The sequence below is a fragment of the Vipera berus genome, assembly GCF_964194415.1.
Source record: "Vipera berus genome assembly, chromosome: Z".
In the NCBI taxonomy this organism is placed as follows: Eukaryota; Metazoa; Chordata; class Lepidosauria; order Squamata; family Viperidae; genus Vipera; species Vipera berus.
This window is the reverse complement of record NC_138205.1, coordinates 128,251,607-128,273,167: the sequence shown is the minus strand read 5'-3', so window position 1 is coordinate 128,273,167 and position 21,561 is coordinate 128,251,607. Positions and strand designations below refer to the sequence as shown.

The following is a 21,561-nucleotide window of genomic DNA, read 5'->3' as shown; positions in this document are numbered from 1 at the left end:
AGAAGTGGCAGGATCAGTGCTGAGCTCCAGCTGGATCCTGGTGCCGATCCTGGCGCTTCTGCTGAGCCCTGACAGCCCTGCAGCTCCAGCCGTCTCTCGCTCAGGCTTGTGCGGTGCTGCCACCGGTTCAGCTCATTCCCCTCCCCCACTAACACTTTTCTAGGATGGTCGCGTACCACCTGCCAGGTGCCAATGTACCACAGGTGGTACCCGTACCACAGGTTGAAAAGCCCTGTTCTATGTGATCACTAGGCATTACCAACTTGATAGCACCTAAATAATATTATGGACCCTTATTTTCTCCTGCCTCCTTCGTCACCTTTTTTTCTTACCCTGTGTTTCCAACTTAACAACTGCAGGGATTCACTTAACAAGTGTGGCAAGAAAGGTGGTAAAATGGGGCAAAACTCAATATATGTCTCACTTAACAACAGAAATGTTGAGTTCAGTGGTAGTCATAAGTTGAGGACTATCTGTATTGATATAATGACAGCATGATTGAAACTTCTGTTTTTCCATGTCTAGTCTTGTTTTTTCAACTTCCAGTTTGATTTTCCAGGCTATAAGTTGGGCTATTTCGCTTGTTTTTTTTCTGATGGGTAGTTCAGCTGCTATGCCAAATTTCTCAAAAAAATAATAATATTTTCAGACAGTTCTGTATTGCATTAAAAAAAAGAACGCATTCATTTATCAACAGACTCATTCATGCAGAACACACACAAACACACATAACATCCCACGCTTTGTCTGTCAGACGTCCTGGAAATTTGCTGAAAGTAAGCTTGGTGGATTTTTTTTTCTAAAATACCATATATATTTTTCCATGTGAGTCTTTGTTTTGATGATGAAGACCTGATTCTTCCCCCAATCATTGGGCTAGGATGGGTGTTGAGTCAAGAATTTGATAGCTGATTGGCCCGGCATTTGCTGGGAAGAAGGTTTGTTTTAATTATACTTTTTTAAAATCCCACCATAATTTTCTTTTTTATAAATAGTCCAGTGTGGCATGTCTAATTCTCCTTCCTCCTCTTATTTTCTTGACAACAGTCCTCTGAGGCAGGTGAGACAGAATGATTGACCCAAAATCACCCAGCCATCTTGCAAGCCCTGAGGCGGGACTAGAACTCCTTGTCTCTTGGTGATTGGCCAAGTCCCCCAACTGGCTTTCATGCCTGAGGCGGGACTAGAACTCAACGTTTCCTGGTGATTGGCCCAAGTCACCCACCCAGCTTGCATGCCTGAGGCGGGACTAGAACTCAACGTTTCCTGGTGATTAGCCTAAAGTCACCCAGCTGGTTTTCATGCCTAAGGCAGGAGTAGAACTCACAATCTCCTGGTGATTGGCCCAGTCACCCAACCAACTTTCATTCCTAAGGGGGTGCTAGAACTCACCATCTTCTGGTAATTGGCCCAAAGTCACCCTACCAACTCTCATTCCTAAGGTGGTGCTAGAACTCACCATCTCCTTTAATTGGCCCAAAGTCACCCAGCCAATTTTCATTCCTAAGGTGGTGCTAGAACTCACGATCTCCTTGTAACTGGCCCAAAGTCACCCAACCAACTTTCATTCCTAAGGGGGTGCTAGAACTCAACATCTTCTGGTAATTGGCCCAAAGTCACCCTACCAACTCTCATTCCTAAGGTGGTGCTAGAACTCACCATCTCCTTTAATTGGCCCAAAGTCACCCAGCCAATTTTCATTCCTAAGGTGGTGCTAGAACTCACCATCTTCTGGTAATTGGCCCAAAGTCACCCTACCAACTCTCATTCCTAAGGTGGTGCTAGAACTCACCATCTCCTTTAATTGGCCCAAAGTCACCCAGCCAATTTTCATTCCTAAGGTGGTGCTAGAACTCACGATCTCCTTGTAACTGGCCCAAAGTCACCCAACCAACTTTCATTCCTAAGGGGGTGCTAGAACTCAACATCTTCTGGTAATTGGCCCAAAGTCACCCTACCAACTCTCATTCCTAAGGTGGTGCTAGAACTCACCATCTCCTTTAATTGGCCCAAAGTCACCCAGCCAATTTTCATTCCTAAGGTGGTGCTAGAACTCACCATCTTCTGGTAATTGGCCCAAAGTCACCCTACCAACTCTCATTCCTAAGGTGGTGCTAGAACTCACCATCTCCTTTAATTGGCCCAAAGTCACCCAGCCAATTTTCATTCCTAAGGTGGTGCTAGAACTCACGATCTCCTTGTAACTGGCCCAAAGTCACCCAACCAACTTTCATTCCTAAGGTGGTGCTAGAACTCACCGTCTTCTGGTAATTGGCCTAAAGTCATCCAGCCATCTGTCAGGCCTGGGATGTCTTAAATATATCCCAGTTGCCAAGTGCCCAAATTTTGATCAGGTGACCTTGGAGATACTGTGACAGTCGTAAGTATGAGGACCAGTTTTAAGTCCTCCTTTCAGTGCCATTGTAACTTTTGAACAGTTGCTAAATGAATGGTTTTCACTTGAGGACCACCTCTACATTTGCCATGGCCCATGTCTCTGTTGGAAGAAGAAAGACATTCTATGGTAATGTCGGAGGCAGGATACTATTTTTTAATGCTAAATCAAAATTTTGATTTAGAATCTCGAAGTAGGAGTTGCCTTCAATTCCAGATGGGCTCTTGATTCTTCCCTATCATTTTTTGACAGCGTTTATTTGATCCTCAATGGTTCATTCCAGGATGTTTTTCAACATCTCACTCTTAATTCCCGGATTCCAAAAATGACTTCCCATCCAAGACTTGACCCAGGCTGACCCCGCTTAGCTTCAGAGATCAGCCAAATTCAGCTTGCTGGTGCCAGCTAGGCGAGATATACCTCCAATTAACTTTACATCTTTTCTATTGTCATAGGACAGCTATTATTTCGGAAGGCATTAACAGGGCACGTGCACCAAGTCAATCGCCGGACACAGACCTGATGAAGATACAACCATGGGTAAGTCTTTTTTTTTTAACTTTTTCTGGCTTGATCCTATATCATAGGTGGTGTAGAATGGAGTGTCTTGTGAGTTCTTGTGGAATTGATAAGGTGCACACAGATACGAGAAGAGCAATTAATAAAAGAGCAAAAATGAGGTGTGTTTTTGATACAATTGCTTCTGCTGACCTAGCCTAGAATTGTGTCAGACCTTCTAGCGCAGGGGTGTCAAACTCAATTTCATTGAGGGCCGCATCAGCATTGCAGTTGCCCTCAGAGGGCCAGGTGGGCGTGGCCTACTGGGTGGGCGTGGCCAGAGTGCGTATGGCCTACTGGGTGGGCGTGGCCAGCTCTACATCGTTCGCATCAAGGGTGCCTATGGGGGGTCTGGGCAGGAGTGGGAGAGATCTGAGGGTCTCTGGCGGGAGGAGGGTCTCTGGGCCAGGGCCAAGGCAGTGGGGGCCGTTCCCTCACTGTTTCCAGGATGGCTTCGTGGGCCGCATGAAACCACTTCGCGGGCCGGATCTGGCCCCCGGGCCTTGTGTTTGACATGTCTGTTCTAGCGTTATCTCCCACTGCGGACTAACATTCAGCTTGTTCTGAATAATTACAGATAGTCCTCATCCATAATTAATTTAGTGATCATTCAGAGTTACAACAGCACTGAAAACAGTGACTTATGAATGTTTTTCACATTTACAACCGTTGCAGCATCCCCATGGTCACGTGATCAAAATTCAGATGCTTGGGGATTCACATCTTAATACAGAAGTTTGTCAAAGGGAATATAAAAATAAAACCAGAAACTCCTTCATGTTTTAATGGGGGGGAAAAAACTTGGGGGAAAAATTGGAACTTTGATGTCATATATGTTGACAACAACAAAACAAAAATGGAAGAACACTTTGATTTGCACAATGGCTGATTGGCTGCAAAAGTTGATGCAGTTAGCAGAGATGGCTAAATTGACTGCTTTGATCAAAGAAAAAAATACAACTTTTGTTTCAACTTGGAAACCACTTCTGGACTTTGTGCTTAAGGTGGGGGAAAAAAGAAACTTTGATTTTGGGATTTACCGATTAATAGGTTTGTTGTTATAGAAATGGCTTATAGGTTACCGTATTTTCCGGCGTATAAGACGACTGGGCGTATAAGACGACCCCCCAACTTTTGAGATGATTTTCAAGATTTTTCATCTTATACGCCGGAAAATCAGCGAGCCCGGGAAGGCACGCCCTCCCCTCTCACTGTGGAGGAAGCAGGGCAGTCCTGCGCACGCGCGCACTCCACGGCTGCTCCTTAGCAGCTGGGGAGTGCGCGCGTGCGCAGGACTGCCCTGCCGGCTCCCGCCAGACACTGATTTTCCGGCGTATAAGACGACTGGGCGTATAAGACGACCCCCCAACTTTTGAGGTGATTTTCATGGGTTAAGAAGTCGTCTTATACGCCGGAAAATACGGTATATTATTACGTAAAAGTAAAAAGTTGAGGTTTGATGCTCTTATCTTATTCTACTATACCAAAAAGAGTTGGAAGTCAATGCCTATTCTTGCTTTTTTTCCCTTTGCCCCACACTTTCCCCTTTTTTCTCCCTTATTTTCCTACTATTTTTTTTCTTATTTTTGTATTTTATATTATAAACTTATATCATAAACTAGTAAAGGAAATATATCAGGAAAAAAAATTCAGATGCTTGACAACTAGTTCATATATATGACGGTTGCTGTGTCCCGGGGTCACATGATCCCCTTTTTGCGACCTTCTGACAAGCAAAGTCCATGGGGGAAGCCAGATTCACTTAACAACCGTGTTACTAACTCAACAACTGCAGTGATTCACTTAACAACTGTGGCAAGAAAGTCATAAAATGGGGCAAAATTCACGTAACAAATGTCTTGCTTAGCAGCAAGTATTTGGCGCTCTATTGTGGTTGTAAGTTGAGGACTATTTGTATCTTCTAAACTCTACCGGAGAGCTGGTTAGTCAGATCCTCTACAATGTAATAATTGGATTTTATGATGCAGATCAAAGTCTCTTTGCATTCCTAGCAGATCAGCAAAAGTTGTTTTTTTTTATCTGGGAAGATAGAGGGAACGAATCACCAAACAAAATTACACATCATATTTCTTCAAGCCCTACACAATGCACAAACCACACAATTTTGGGTGGTCCCTCCTAATGGGTTAAGAAGACAAAAGTTAGGCCGTATTCTAGAAATTAATTCTTTATCTTCCCATTACGTAGTTGTCTTTCAATCAAAGAAAATTGATTTTCCCTGGGGATTTCAAGTATAGATAATCACGCCAAGTGTTAGTTATTAAGTTAATCACACAATCATTCTGTCTGTCTGTCATCCATATCTGTCTGTCTGTCTGTCTATCTATCTATCTATCTATCTATCTATCTATCTATCTATCTATCTATCTATCTATCATCCATCCATATCTACCTACCTACCTACCTACCTGTCTCTGTTTTTCTCTCTGTATCTATCTATCTGTCATCCATATCTGTCTGTCTGTCTACCTACCTACCTTATCTGTCTGTTTGTACATCTGTCTACTTACCTACCTACCTTGTCTGTCTGTCTGTGTATCATCTGTCTATCATCTAACTTACCTATCTATCTTATCTTATCTTATCTTATCTAACTACCTACCTTGCCTGTCTGTCTGTCTGTCTCTCTCTCTCTCTCTCTCATCCATCCATATCTACCTACCTACCTATCTACCTACCTACCTGTCTGTCTCTGTTTTTCTCTCTGTATCTATCTATCTGTCATCATATCTGTCTGTCTACTTACCTACCTTATCTGTCTGTACATCTGTCTACTTAACTACCTACCTTGTCTGTCTGTCTGTCTCTATCCTTCCTATCTATCTATCATCTATCTATCTATCTATCTATCTATCTATCTATCTATCTATCTATCTATCTATCTATCTATCTATCTATCTATCTATCTCATAAATAAACTGCCTTTGTGTCCCATGGAGGACCTTTTTAGAAGTCTATCTTTGATTGTACTGTGTATCTTTTCTTCTCTTAGTTTCTACCATCTATCTCTTAAGTCAGTGGTCCCCAAACTTTCCGAATTGGCGGCCCGGGGGTGGGGGGAGAAGGGATGGTTCCTTGGCACTCCGACAAATGCAGCTGCTTGCATGGCCCCGTTCCAAACTATTAGAACTAGTAGGCTGCAGCCCAGGGGTGTTGTGACTCAGGGCCAGCCTGTGGGTCCGACAGCCGGCTCTGATGTATCGGATGACTCTGAGGGGGAGGAGGGAAATGAACCGGCTGATGATGGTTTGGAGGAGGGAAACGAACCGGCTGATGATGGTTTGGAGGCTTTGCAGAGTCCTCAGCCGGGGACCTCTTCTCAGCTGCGTGAGCCCGAGAGTGCGGAGGAAGATGACCCACAGCTGGCCCTGTTCAAGGACGCCCGACGCAGGAGGCAGTCAAGCAGGAACAAACAAAGAAAGGCTGCAGGACTCCTCGGGAGGAGGCACAGGGAGACCACGCCCTGAGCTCTCTATAAAAGGAGTGTTTGGGGAGGGGCTGGTTGCTGAAAGCAACTTTTCCGCTTGAGAAGACAAGCTCTAGTGTTTTTGTTAACTGCGTAATTAAATCTTGGCAGAAGCCTTTTAGCCTTGGACGCTTTCCAGTCTCTTCTTTTTGAATAGGGGTTGCGAGAAGAGGGCTGGTTCAGAACAAGGGGTTTGGGACTTAAGTCTTCCAAATTCGGTGATTTTTTAAAAAAATATATATTTTTTGTTGATGGAAGCAAAACCTTGGAACTCACTATAAATTTCTTCAGACTGATAGCCAGCCAACCAAGCCAATAATAACAAGGTCGTCTCTAGACGGTGTGAAGATTGCTAAGTTATTCCTCTGTCCCTTCGCATTTTCTCTGTGCCCTGTCCTGTTCATTTTTTTTCTCCTCCTTTATTGCTAATTTCTCACCTAACATCCAAATGATGTTTCTGACCCAGGGGGAAACGTAATTCATCCAGTAAAGGACCCCTGTTTGGCCTTGAAACATTACAGGTAGTTTTCAACATTCAACAGTTCATTTAATAACCGTTTAACGTTACAGTGGTCCTGAAAAAAGTGACTTATAACCATTTTTTCACACTTACAACCATTTCGGCGTCCCCACGGTCACGTGATCAAAGTTTGGATGCTTAGCAACTGACTCATATTTATGACAGCTTCAGTGTCCTGGGGTCACGTGATCCTCTTTTGTGACCTTCTGACAAGCAGAGTCAATGGAGAAGCCAGATTCACTTAACAACCATGTGACTAATTTAACAACTGCAGTGATTCCCTTAACAACTGTGGCAAGGACGGTCACAAAATGGAACAAAACTCATTTAACAGAAATTTTGGGCTCAGTTGTGGTCATAAATAAACTTTTATACAGGACTACCTGCATAAAAGTTTAGGGGTAGATAGACTAGACTTTGCCTAGTTTTTGAAATGGTCATAAAGTTAAATGTATGTTAACATAAAACCACAGGGCTGAGACTTTCATATGGATAGAGGTGGAAAAATACACAAATAACCCATAAGTGAAGAGCAGATTTTGAAATTGGCAAGAGATGGCAAAACTAACTACTATCTAATTTTTTATTTCTGTTCGGAGAACCATTTTTGGATTTCTTGAAAAGATAAAAATGAAGTTTTGAACTGAGGATTTGACAGATTTGATATGATTATAGAAATAGCATACATTTTTTTCTTATTAATAGCATGCATTCTGCATTTTTTGTTTAAAATGAAAGTAAAAGGTCTTTTATTGTATAATTTTTAATATTATTTTGGTTGTTTAATCTGTATATTTTTGCATGATATTTTTCTGCTTTGTTTTAACCGAGTAAAAAGTTACTTTAGATATAGATATAGATATAGATATATAGATTGTTGTTGTTAGCTGCGAAGTCGTGTCCGACCCATCGCGACCCTATGGACAACATTCCTCCAGGCCTTCCTGTCCTCTACCATCTTCTGGAGTCCATTTAAGCTCGCGCCTACTGCTTCAGTGACTCCATCCAGCCACCTCATTCTCTGTCGTCCCCTTCTTCTATTGCCCTCGATCTTTCCCAGCATTAGGCTCTTCTCCAGTGAGTCCTTCCTTCTCATTAGGTGGCCAAAGTACTTGAGTTTTAGCTTCAGAATCTGGCCTTCTAAAGAGCAGTCAGGATTGATCTCCTCTAGGACTGACCGGTTTGATCGCCTTGCAGTCCAAGGGACTCGCAGGAGTCTTCTCCAGCACCACAGTTCAAAGGCCTCAATTCTTTGGCGCTCAGCCTTTCTTATGGTCCAACTTTCACTGCCATACATTGCAACTGGAAAGACCATAGCCTTGACTATACGCACTTTTGTTGACAGGGTGATGTCTCTGCTTTTTAGTGTGCTGTCTAGATTTGCCATGGCTTTCCTCCCCAGGAGCAAGCGTCTTTTAATTTCTTGGCTACAGTCCCCGTCTGCAGTGATCTTGGAGCCCAGGAAAATAAAATCTGTCACTACCTCCATTTCTTCCCCATCTATTTGCCAGGAATTGAGAGGGCCAGATGCCATGATCTTCGTTTTCTTAATGTTAAGTTTCAACCCAAGTTTTGCACTCTCCTTCTTCACCTGCAACAAGAGGCTCTTTAGTTCTTCTTCACTTTCTGCCATTAGAGTGGTATCATCTGCGTATCTTAGGTTGTTGATATTTCTTCCGGCAATCTTAATTCCAACTTTTGATTCATCTAGCCCTGCCTTTCTCATGATGTGCTCTGCATATAAGTTAAATAGGCAGGGCGACAGTATACAGCCTTGCCGGACTCCTTTCCCAATTTTGAACCAATCAGTGGTTCCGTGTCCAGTTCTCACTGTTGCTTCTTGACCCGCATATAGGTTTCTCAAGAGACAAATAAGATGGTCTGGTACTCCCATCTCTTTAAGAACTTGCCACAGTTTGTTGTGATCCACACAATCAAAGGCTTTAGCATAGTCAATGAAGCAGAAGTAGATGTTTTTCTGGAACTCCCTAGCTTTCTCCATGATCCAGCGTATGTTGGCAATTTGATCTCTAGTTCCTCTGCCTCTTCGAAATCCTGCCTGTACTTCTGGTAGTTCTCGATCCACATACTGCTGAAGTCTAGCTTGTAGGATTTTAAGCATGACTTTACTAGCATGAGAAATGAGTGCAATGGTGCGATAGTTTGAACATTCTTTGGCACTGCCTTTCTTTGGAATTGGAATGTAAACTGATCTTTTCCAATCCTGTGGCCACTGTTGAGTTTTCCAAATTTGCTGGCAAATTGAGTGTAGCACTTTTACTGCATTGTCTTTTAAGATTTTGAATAGCTCAGCTGGAATACTGTCACTTCCACTAGCTTTGTTGTTGCTCAGTTTTTCTAAGGCCCACTTCACTTCACATTCTAGGATGTCTGGCTCGAGGTCAGTGACCACCTCATTGTGATTATCAGGGACGTTAAGCTCATTCTTGTATAGTTCTTCTGTGTAATTTTGCCACCTCTTCTTAATCTCTTCTGCCTCTGTTAGGTCCCTGCCATTTTGGTCCTTTATCATGCCCATTTTTGCATTAAACGTTCCCTTCATCTCTCCAATTTTCTTGAAAAGATCTCTGGTCCTCCCTATTCTATTGTTTTCTTCTATTTCTTTGCACTGTTCATTTAAGAAGGCATTCTTATCTCTTCTAGCTATTCTCTGGAATTCTGCATTCAATTGGGCGTATCTTTCTTTTTCTCCCTTGCCTTTCGCTTCCCTCCTTTCCTCAGCTATTTGCAAAGCTTCCTCAGACAGCCATTTTGCTTTCTTGCATTTCTTTTTCTTTGGGATGGTTTTGGTTGCTACCTCTTGTACAATGTCGCGAACCTCTGTCCATAGTTCTTCAGGCACTCTGTCTATCAGATCTAATTCCTTAAATCTATTTGTCACCTCTACTGTATATTCAACAGGGATATGATTTAATTCATACCTGAGTGGCCTAGTGCTTTTCCCTACTTTCTTCAGTTTAAGCCTAAACTTTGCAAGGAGAAGCTCATGGTCTGAGCCACAGTCAGCTCCTGGTCTTGTTTTTACTGACTGTATAGAGCTTCTCCATCTTTGGCTGCAGAGCATATAGTCAATCTGATTTCTGTGTTGACCATCTGGTGATGTCCATGTGTAGAGCCGTCTCTTGGGTTGTTGGAAAAGAGTGTTTGCTATGACCATCGCATTCTCTTGACAGAATTCTATCAGCCTGTGCCCTGCTTCATTTTGCACTCCAAGGCCAAACTTGCCTGTTATTCCAGTTATCTTTTGGCTTCCTACTTTAGCATTCCAATCCCCCATGATGATAAGAACATCATTTTTTGGTGTTAGTTCTATAAGGTGCTGTAGTGCTTCATAGAACTGGTCAATTTCATCCTCTTCAGCACTGGTGGTTGGGGCATAGACTTGGACTACTGTGATATTGAATGGTTTGCCTTGGATTCGAACTGAGATCATTCTGTCATTTTGAGGATTGTATCCCAGTATTGCTTTTCCTACTCTTTTATTGACTATGAAGGCTACTCCATTTCTTCTGAAGGATTCTTGCCCACAGTAGTATACCTGATGGTCATCTGAATTAAATTCACCCATTCCTGTCCATTTTAGTTTGCTGATACCTAAGATGTCAATGTTCAGTCTTGTCATCTCTTGTTTGACCACGTCCAGCTTTCCTTGATTCATGGATCTTACATTCCAGGTTCCTATGGAGAAAAAATCTTTACAGCATTGGACTTTCCTTTCACCACCAGACACATCCACAGCTGAGCGTCCTTTCGGCTTTGGCCCAGTCGCTTCATTCTTTCTGGCGCTACTAGTACTAGCCCTCTGCTCTTCCCCAGTAGCATATTGGACGCCTTCCGACCTGAGGGGCTCATCTTCCAGCGTCATATCGTTTTGCCTTTTGGTACTGTCCATAGGGTTTTCATGGCAAAGATACTGGAGTGGGTTGCCATTTCCTTCTCCAGTGGATCACGTTTTGTCAGAACTCTCTGCTATGACCTGTCCGTCTTGGGTGGCCCTGCATGGCATAGCTCATAGCTTCATTGAATTACGCAAGCCCCTTCGCCACGACAAGGCAGTAATCCATGAAGAGGAGATATATAGATACAGATATATATATAGATCTTTGGTCATTCGGGGGTTTTCCCACGTAGAATTGAAGGAAAAAACCCGAATGACCAAAGATCTACATACAAACACCCGCGAAAACCTCAGAAAACAGATTTTATATATATATGTATGTATGTATGTATGTATGTATGTATGTATATGTATATGTATATGTATATGTATATGTATATGTATATGTATATGTATATATATAGAGAGAGAGAGAGAGCGCTACATACACAGATAAAGATTATAGAATTAGATAGATATAGATACAGATAGATACAGATAGATATAGATATAGATAGATGGATAGATATATACAGATATATATAGATGTTAAATGCTTGTTAACTATTTAGATTACCTTGCTAGGCCCCAAACACGGGACAAATCTTTATTTCCTGTTTCAGCCTAACCGAAGGCCATCGACAGGCAGTAGTCACAACAGTGACAGCTCATATTTGTGTAAATTTTAGATTGCTAACAAAGAATTAAAGGGAGACTGATATGCATTTCAAACTTATTTGTTTTCATCAGTCAGCCATACCCTTCTGAGATTCGAACCTGGGCTGATTGCACATTAGGCAGTTATTTTAACCTATATCTATATCTATAGAGATATAGATATAATTTTTGTGATACTGAAGAAAGAAGTCAATCTGTCCCCTATTTTTTGTCAATTTTTAACTTTTTACCCATTTTTTGATCCTCCAAATTTTTTCTGGTTTTTGTTATTTTATGTTTTATACTTTTTTGAAATTTCATGAATTTGATTTTTTAATAAAAGTGTACAGGTAATTCTCCATGTATGACCACCATTGAATCCAAAATTTCTAAGCAAGACAGTTGCTAAATAAGTTTTGTCCCATTTTACAACCTTTCTTGGCACATTTGTTAAGTGAATCACTGCAGTTGTTAAGTCAGTAACACGATTGTTAAGTGAATCTGGGTTACTCATTGAATTTGTCAGAAGGTCGCAAAAGGAGATCACGTGACCCTGGGACACAGCAATGGTCATAAGTCCGAACCAGTTGCTAAGCGTTTGAATGTTGATCACGTGACCCTGGGTATGCTGCAGTGATCGTAAGTGTGAAAAACAGCCGTAAGTCATTTTTTTCAGTGCCATTGTAACTTTGAACTAAACAAATGATGGTAAGTTGTGTATGAAGAACATGGGAGTTTTGTCTTCAGATAATGCTTCTGGGAAACTGCTAAAGTTTGTCTAATTCATTGGCCATCATAATGTTTTGTGGGGGGTTTTTTGACAAGAAGTTAGTTGGTGCCTCATCTTTTTCAATTATATTGTTAGCGGTGTACTTTCACACAACGATTCCCTCACAAATGAAGATCTGATGCTATTTTGCCCTTCTGTTCAACTGTCTTTCTGATCTCTAACTTCTGGTTTCACTACTAACCCAACTAACCACAATTGTCATGAAGTGTCAATACTCCCATATTAGTTTTTATGCAAATTAAATTGGGTGACTGCAACTGGGATAGGGTGTGTAGTTCTAGTTGTTGCACCTCCGAAGGGTTAAAAGTGGAGCTGAAGTCAGCTAAGATGATTCAGAGATCTGGAACAGCTTCCTTAAAAAGAAAAGTTGTGACATTTGGGCCTTCAAGTCTGGGAAGAAGCTTGGACAAGATGGGGCACGATTTAAGCGCCCAAGATTATTCGTGGTATGGACAAAGCGGAAAAGGGGAAACTGCTTCCCCCCCCCTCCCGAAATAATAGAACCAAAGGTCACCCCGTGAAGTTGTATGCTGGAAAAAGCAGGCAAAAGGAAATATTTATTACACAGGGTGTAAATCACCTGCAGAATTCACTGCCACGAGATGTGGTAGCAGTTGACCAGCTTGGTTGGCTTCGAAAAAGGGTCGGGCCAATTGATGGAGGGATTCTTAGCCTTGAGGGCAAGATGGGCAGCCTCTGAGGGCATCTGATAGGTCCTGTCAGATAGGAGACTGGCGTGAGGGGAGGGCCCCCCCTGGGCAGTGGGTGGCACACTGGGAGAAAGGCTGATAGATGAGACGGACAGAGGTCCAATTCCAGCAGGGCACTGCCTAGATTCTTCTTCCTCCTCCTCCTCCTCCTCCTCCTCCTCCTCTTCCTTTTCTACTACTTCCTCCTTCTTTTCCTCCTCTTTCTCTTCTTCCTCTTCCTCCTCCTTCCTCCTCTTTCCTCCTCCTACTCCTCATTCTCCCCTTCTTCCTCCTCCTCCTCCTCCTCCTTGCTCCCCCTCTTCTTCCTCTTCCTCCTCCTTCCCCTCCTCCTCTTTTCTTCTTCTTCCTCCTTCTTTTCCTCCTCTTTCTCTTCTTCCTCTTCCTCCTCTTCCCCCTCTTCTTCCTCCTCCTCCTCTTTTTTCCCTTCTTCCTCCTCCTCCTCCTCCTTCCTCCCCCTCTTCTTCCTCTTCCTCCTCCTTCCCCTCCTCCTCTTTTCTTCTTCTTCCTCCTTCTTTTCCTCCTCTTTCTCTTCTTCCTCTTCCTCCTCTTCCCCCTCTTCTTCCTCCTCCTCCTCTTTTTTCCCTTCTTCCTCCTCCTCCTCCTCCTTCCTCCCCCTCTTCTTCCTCTTCCTCCTCCTTCCCCTCCTCCTCTTTTCTTCTTCTTCCTCCTTCTTTTCCTCCTCTTTCTCTTCTTCCTCTTCCCCCTCTTCCCCCTCTGCTTCCTCCTCCTCCTCTTTTTCCCCTTCTTCCTCCTCCTTCTCCTCCTTCCTCCCCCTTTCTTCCTCTTCCTCCTCCTTCCCCTCCTCCTCTTTTCTTCTTCTTCCTCCTTCTTTTCCTCCTCTTTCTCTTCTTCCTCTTCCCCCTCTTCCCCCTTTGCTTCCTCCTCCTCTTTCCTCCTCCTTTTTCTCCCCTTCTTCCTCCTCTTCCTCCTCCTTCCTCCCCCTCTTCTTCCTCTTCCTCCTCCTTCCCCTCCTCTTTTTTCTTCTTCCTCCTTCTTTTCCCCTTTTTCTTCTTCCTCTTCCTCCTCTTCCCGCTCTTCTTCCTCTTCCTCCTCTCCTCTTTCTTCTCCTCCTCCTTCTCTTCCTCCTCCTCTTCCTCCCCTTCTTTCTCCTCCTCTTTCTCCTCCTTCCTCCCCCTCTTCTTCCTCTTCCTCCTCCTTCCCCTCCTCTTTTTTCTTCTTCCTCCTTCTTTTCCCCTTTTTCTTCTTCCTCTTCCTCCTCTTCCCGCTCTTCTTCCTCTTCCTCCTCTCCTCTTTCTTCTCCTCCTCCTTCTCTTCCTCCTCCTCTTCCTCCCCTTCTTTCTCCTCCTCTTTCTCCTCCCCCTCTTCTTTCTCTTCCTCCTCCTCCTCCTCCTCTTCACGTGCTTTCTTGTATAGCTGATTGGCCAGTACAAAAATCGACGGCTGAACTAATTAGAAAAGGGCTCTCCTCCAGCAGCATACATTGCTTATTTCTTACATTCTTTTTCTCCTAGCAAATTTATATTTTACAATTTGAAGATTGCTAAGTCTCATCTTAGATCTCTTTCCCTGACCCATTGGCGTTTGCCTAAGGCTAGCACGGCCATGGGTCCTAAAGAGCGTGGTGGTATATATACCTGGCTCAATAATAGAGACTGCGAAAGGCTTCTAGGTGCCCCGAAGGATCGCCACTTAAGCATGAGCCAGCCGTGTGCTGCAGCTGCCAAAATGGCCAATGCAGTCCTGGGCTGCATCAACTGAGGGATAACATCAAGAGCCTGAGAAATCCCCAGGCCCTACGATGAACAGCTAAGGCAGGGGTCTTCAAGCTTGGCAACTTTAAGACTTGTGGACTTCAACTCCCAGAATTCCTCAGCCAGCCATGTCTGGCTGAGGAATTCTGGGAGTTGAAGTCTACAAGTTTTAAAGTTGCCAAGTTTGAAGACCCCTGAGCTAAGGGAACTAGTCTTGTTCATCTGAAAGAAGAGAAGGCTCAGAGGGGACATGAGAACAATCTTCCATTACAGGTGGTCCTTGACTTACAACAGTTCATTTAGTGACTGTTCAGAGTTACAATGGCACAAAAAAAGTGAGTTATGACCGTTTTTCACACAACTTTTGTAGCATCCTCTTGGTCATGTGATCAAAAATCAGACATTTGGCAGCTGGTTCTTACTTACAAATGTTTCTGTGTCCCAAGGCTACATGGTTCCCTTTTGCAGAATTCTGACGAGTAAAACAGTGGGAAAGCCAGATTCATCTAACCACCGGGTTACAAACTTATCAAGTGCAATGATTCACTTAACAAACTGTGGCAAGAAAGGTCATAAAATGGGGCAAAACTTACTTAACAACTGGGTTGCTGAGCAACAGAAATATTGGCCTCAATCGTGGTTGTTATTCAAGGACTACCTATATTCATTCCCTCCTTTTCACATTCACATTCTTAAGAAATGTCTCACTTAACAGCCAAAATTTTGGGCTCAATTGTATTCATAAGTCAAGGACTACCTGTACTTGAAGGCCTTAGGGCAGGGGTAGGCAACCTTGGCTCTTTTACGACTCGTGGACTTCAATTCCCAGAATTCCTGAGTCAGCATGGCTCAGCATGACACCTCTCTCTTTCTCCTCAGCATGGCTGGCTCAGGAATTCTGGGAGTTGAAGTCCACAAGTCGTAAAAGAGCCAAGGTTGCCTACTCCTGGCTTAGGGCATCAGTTTAGCCCTTAGGGAAAAGGACCTCAGGGTGGCACAAGAAGCAACGGATGGAAACTAATCAAGGAGAGAAGCAACCTGCAATTAAGGAGAAATTTCCTGACAGCGAAAACAATTAATCAGTGGAACAGCTTGCCACCAGAAGTTGTGGGTGCTCCATTGCTGGAGATTTTCAAAAAAGATTGGACAACCATTTGTTTGAGATAGTATAAGGACTCCCTATCTTGGGTAGAAAGTTGGACCAGAAGACCTCAAACATCCTTCCAGCTCTATGATTCTATATATATACAATTAATAAATATGTAAATTACTGCAAAATAGACAAAATATCTAAGTCATTATCACCCAGGTGATTCCTTTCACTGTATTTGTCTTTCACATTAGAGGTTAACCTTTTTAATGTGAACCAAAATGAGTGTTTTGCCTATATGATAACCAGGCAATTGCGTTTCTGATTTGTCTTCTGTTTTTCAAAGCCTCTTATTTCCTCTTTTTTAAAAAAAGCTCCCACCTAAACATTTAAATTTGGAGATATTTGTTTGAGAGGCAGCTGAGTTCTTAAGAACAGTATAAAAAGGGAAGTTGAGTTAAAATCAGCAGTGGGAAAATTCTACTTCATGTGAAGCAAATGTGGATGACACAGAAGAATATAAATGAGTTTTTTTATATATGTTATAATTTTGGCTTTCTAGGAAATCTACCCCCACAGATCCAGGGTGTCATGGTTCCGACAGATGAAATTCTTCAAAGAACTTCGCATTGTTTACCTTAAAGAATCTTTATTTGAGTAGCATAGCATCGGCACTAACACAGTCGAAGCCAAAATCTGAGTTCCCCTCCCTTGAGCACATAGTATCAAAGCACAATTCCCTCCTTCAATTCACAGTCATAAATCACATTCCCCAATTAGTTTGAAATGCAGGCTCTCCCTCCAGCCCGCCAATTCTTATCATCTCTTATTTCAATAACCTTGGTTCTCACACTAGGTTCAGTATTGTTATGTCTAGCTAAACTCTCATGCATATTCCTCCCCTCAGCATCATCTAACTATAAAAGCAAAAAGAAGAAAATGGCTGCATCTCCATCTGTTGTCAATGCAAAAACATCTGATGTTAGCAGCGTTGACACAGTGATTTTTAGAATAAGAACTGATCCAAAATATTTCCTTCCAAAAAAGCAACCCATTCAATTAATATATTTTGTTTCTATTGATCAACAGCACTATTCTGAAATGTGCATATTTATTGTTTCATTCCTTGTAGATTGCTTTACGTGTAGTTCTCAGCTTACAACCACAATTGAGCCCAAAATTTTAATTGCTAAGCGAGGCAGTTTGTTAAGTGAGTTTTGCCCAATTTTATGGCATTTTTGCCCCAGTTGTTAAATGAATTGCTTTGCTCATTAAGCAAATCTGGTTCTCCCATTTGCTGGTAGGAAGTTGGCTGGGAAGATTACAAATGATAATCACATGATTCTAGGAGAGTACAACTGCCGTAAATATATGCCAGTTGCCAAGTGACTTTTGATCACGTGATTATGGGGATGGTGCAGTGGTCGTAAATGTGAGAACTGGCCATAAGTCACTTTTTTCAGTGACGTAACTCCAAATGGTCACTAAGCTAAAGGGCGTAAGTCAAGGACTACTTGTATTACAGTTCTACTCCAAAGGAAGGGCAGCAATCATTTTAAATGTCATATATTTTTTTTAAAAAAGAAAGAAAAACCAAAAGTTTATTATTATGCCAAAATGGTGCTGTTGTGGCGGGAACAGAATTTTTCTCATACTTTGTGGACAGAATGAATGTGGACAAGGGACAGTTGAAAGGAACCCACATTTCCTAATCTGAACTTTCACCTCTGCAAAGGTTTTTTTTTTATTTTAAATTCACCTCTTCCTCAATCAAGCTTTGAAACCACAGACAATGAGGGTGAGGAGAAAAAAAATGTTTTTTGTTTTTTTTTTGGCAAGGAATAAGTCAACAGGATGCCAAGTTCCTGTTGACTTATCTTAAGCATCTGTATTAACTCTGTTTTCTACTCTGTTTCCTAAAGTTGATTAATGCCACAGTTAATCTGGCCAGTTCTGCCCTAATGTATTTAGTTGGCCTGAGGAATTTTGCAACTTATTTTATGTATTTACAAATAGTAATAATAATAACAGTAATTGTAATAGAGTTGGAAGGGACCTCGGAGGTCATCTAGTCCAACCCCCTGCTCAGGCAGGAAGCCCTATACCATTTCAGACAAAGGGCTGTCCAGTCTCTTCTTAAAAACTTCCAGTGTTGGAGCATTCACACTTTCTGGAGGCAGGTTGTTCCACTGGTTAATTGTTCTCACTGTCAGGAAATTTCTCCTTAGTTCCAGGTTGCTTCTCTCCTTGACTAGTTTCCCTCCATTGCTTCTTGTCCTGCCTTCAGGGGCTTTGGAGAACAGCTTGACTCCCTCTTCTTTGGCGCAGCCCCTGAGATAGTGGAAGACTGCTATCATGTCACCCCTCGTCCTTCTCTTCATTAAACTAGACATATCCAATTCCAGCAACTGTTTCTTGTATGTTTTAGCCTCCAGTCCCCTGATCATCTTTGCTGCTCTTCTCTGCACTCTTTCTAGAGTCTCAACATCTTTTTTACATTGTGGTGACCAAAACTGGATGCCGTATTCCAAGTGTGGCCTTACCAAGGCGTTGTAAAGTGGTATTAACACTTCACATAATCTTGATTTTCTCCCTCTGTTAATGCAGCCTAGCACTGTGTTGGCTTTTTTGGCAGTGGCAGCACATGGCTGGCTCATATTTGTCCACTAGGACTCTGAGATCCCTCTCACAGTTATCACTATTAAGCAAGGTACCCCCTATACCACAGGTCTGCAACCTGCGGCTCCGGAGCCGCATGTGGCTCTTTCAGCTGTCTCCTACGGCTCCCAGTCCTCTGCCATGTGCAGTCCAAAAAAAAAAAAAAGTGGGACTAAAAAAGTTCAACCAGTCAATTCAAATATGCAGGGTAGGTGCATATCTCGCCTTGGCTCCACTCTTCAGTCAAACCCTGTTCTGCGCATGCGCGCATGTACGCGCATGTGCACACATTTTTTTTTTGCGGCTCCCAGTTTTTCCTTTTGTGAGGGAACCAGTTCCGAGTGGCTCTTTCACTGTTTCAGGTTGCTGACCCCTGCCCTATACTATACCTGGGCATTTGATTTTTCTTGCCTAAATAGAGAACCTTACTTTTTTCACCATTGAATTTCATTTTGTTAGATAGCGCCCAGTGTTCAAGTCTGTCCAGATCCTCCTGTATTTTAAGCCTATCTTCTGGAGTATTGGCTATTCTTGCCAGCTTGGTGTCGTCTGCAAATTTGATGAGTTCCCCATTTATCCCTTTGTCCAAATTGTTGATGAAGATGTTGAAGAGCACTGGGCCCAGAACAGAGCCCTGGGGCACCCCACTACACACTTCCCTCCATGTAGATGCGGTTCCACTGAGGACCACAAGCTGAGTACAGCTGGTCAGCCAGCTATGAATCCTAGACTTATAACCACGGTTAGGACTGGAATTTTAGTCACTAAGCAGTGCAGTCATTAAGTGAATCATTAATGATGATCTGAGCTGATTTTTTTTTAATCACAGTTAAGTGCATCCCGAGTAGGTGTTAGTTTGTCCAGCCAAGTTTCTGATTTGCTTATTTTTTTGGCCTGATTCCTAGTTGGTCCAGCCCTTGGGTGAAAGCTTGGTGTGGCATAAGGCACGTAATCATACTTTCATGTACAAGTAGTCCTCGTTTAGTGACCACAATTGGGACTAGGAACTTGGTTGCTAAGCAAAGCAGTTGCTGAGTAAAACAGTGATTTGGCTGTATTCTTAGTTTACATACTTTTGCTTCACAGACCTGCAAAGGATGTAAATGCAAAGAAGATTGCAAAGTAATTTTTCATGACCACTGTGATTGCAAATGGTCACTGAATGAGGCAGTTGTTAAGCAAGGACTACCTGTACTCTCTTTATTGGTTGCAGGTTATCTCTGTAGCTTTCTTGGCAAGAAAAAGACAGTGACTTGGCACCATTTTCTTCGAGGATTTTTAATAGATTTGGGTTTCCTGGTGGTGTCTCATCCAATCAGGTCGAGCTGTACTTAGCTTTTTCCCCCCCCCTAGATGTTTATCCCTGAACTAGACTTGGGAGACCAAGAGCCTTAAGATATAAACCTGATGTAACACTTCCTGGGGGCTTCACTTGGGTCATCTTGTCTATATTACCTTCCCTCCTTTGTCTCTGATTTAGTATCAGAATAACAAAGTACAAAGTTGAAAGGGACCTTGGAGGTCATCTAGCCCAACCTCCCCGCTCAGGCGGGAAACCCTGTACCATTTCAGACAAATGGCTGTCCAGTCTCTTCTTAAAGACTTCCAGTGTTGGAGCATTCACAGCTTCTGGAGGGAGGTTGTTTCACTGGTTAATTGTTCTAATTGTCAAGAAATTCCTCCTTAGTTCTAGGTTGCTTCTCTCCTTGACTAGTTTCCATCCGTTGCTTCTTGTCCTGCCTTCAGGTGCTTTGGAGAATAGGAGGAAACCCCCCCCCCCCCGTTCATCATATTTCCTTTGATATTTACTGCTGTGAACATAGACTGGTCCATAATATTCCCTGGAGATTATTCCAAAACCTTGGTTTCAACTCAGGTGTATCATCTATTTGAAGAACTTTATTCAATACTTTTGTTTTATTTTTCACATTTTGGATAAGCCACAGGTTGTTATAGAAACTTTGCAGATGTTCTCCTAGAAAGAATACAGGATAAATATTTTTGAGCCTTGCTTGTTCTAAACTGCTTTTCTAAACTAAACAAAACTGGATCATCGTCCCACAGTTACAAGATCCTGCTTTACGTCTGCTTTTAAGAGTTGTGGACTTCAACTCCCAGAATTTCACACCTCTTAAAAGTTACCACGTTTGAAAACCATTGGGCTAAGCTGGTGATGGAAACAGGATTCCCTTCCTTCCATGGAATCTCCTAAGGAGGATCCCTAGAGTTGCGATCAACCTTGATTGGAAAAATGCCATCTCTGGGCAGAAGCCCTTTAATAAACAAAGTTATACGATGGATGGCTTTGCAACCAAAGACATCGCTTGTTGATCCAAGTTGCAAGTTCACCTGAAATGTTAACTTTTTTTTTGCAGGGGGAAAAAAAACAATTGTTCCGTTTGCTGTTTAAAGTGCAATCGCAAAGGACCGCTGATTATTTGGGTTTGCAGAAAGTTCAGGAGAAAGGATTTCCCAAAAGCTTTGGGAAATCAAGCGAAGTAAAGGAAGTGATTCCCACTCCCTTTTCTCTGATAATCTTCCTTGGCCCTCCAGAGGACTGCTGAGGAAGAACAGCAGAGGTTTGCTCATTTAAAGCTGATATTATTTCAGATTTTTTGGATCTTGGCCCACTCCACATTCTTTGAGCTGCACATCATACGTTTTTTCCTTTCTGGAAATATGCTCTGCAAAATCTAGTAACCCAAATTTCCAGCCGGGCCTGCTGTTGCACAGTATTAATTAGGTATAACAGCATCTTACTTAGATACCTTTGAAAATAATTTTGCATCTGTTTTTTTTTTTAAAAAAATATGTGTATAGCTAGAAGGTGGCAATTTTTTCTCCTGATAACCTGAATCAAAATCACGTGAAGTATTAGTACCGTTTTATAAAGCCTTAGTAAGGCCGCACTTGGAATACTTGCATCCAGTTTTGGTCACCACATCACAAAAAGATGTTGAGACTTTGGAAAAAGTGCAATGAAGAGCAACTAAGATGATTAAAGGCCTGGAGACTAAAACGTAGGAAGAATGGTTGCAGGACTTGGGGTTAACTAGTCTAGAGGAAAGAAGGTTTAGGGGTGACAC

The 21,561-nt window shown here is 42.5% G+C and overlaps 1 protein-coding gene across 1 annotated transcript in view; it reads left to right on the top strand.

Annotated features, from left to right (window-relative positions):
• Positions 1-21,561, top strand: part of LOC308678424 (mitogen-activated protein kinase kinase kinase 3-like) — a 123,436-nt gene that overhangs the window by 39,834 nt on the left and 62,041 nt on the right. Inside the window, exon 2 of the mRNA XM_081345614.1 lies at positions 2,851-2,935. Within this exon, the coding sequence (XP_081201740.1) occupies positions 2,932-2,935 (4 nt within the window). The 5' untranslated portion in view covers positions 2,851-2,931. The remainder of the gene's footprint in view (positions 1-2,850; positions 2,936-21,561) is intronic.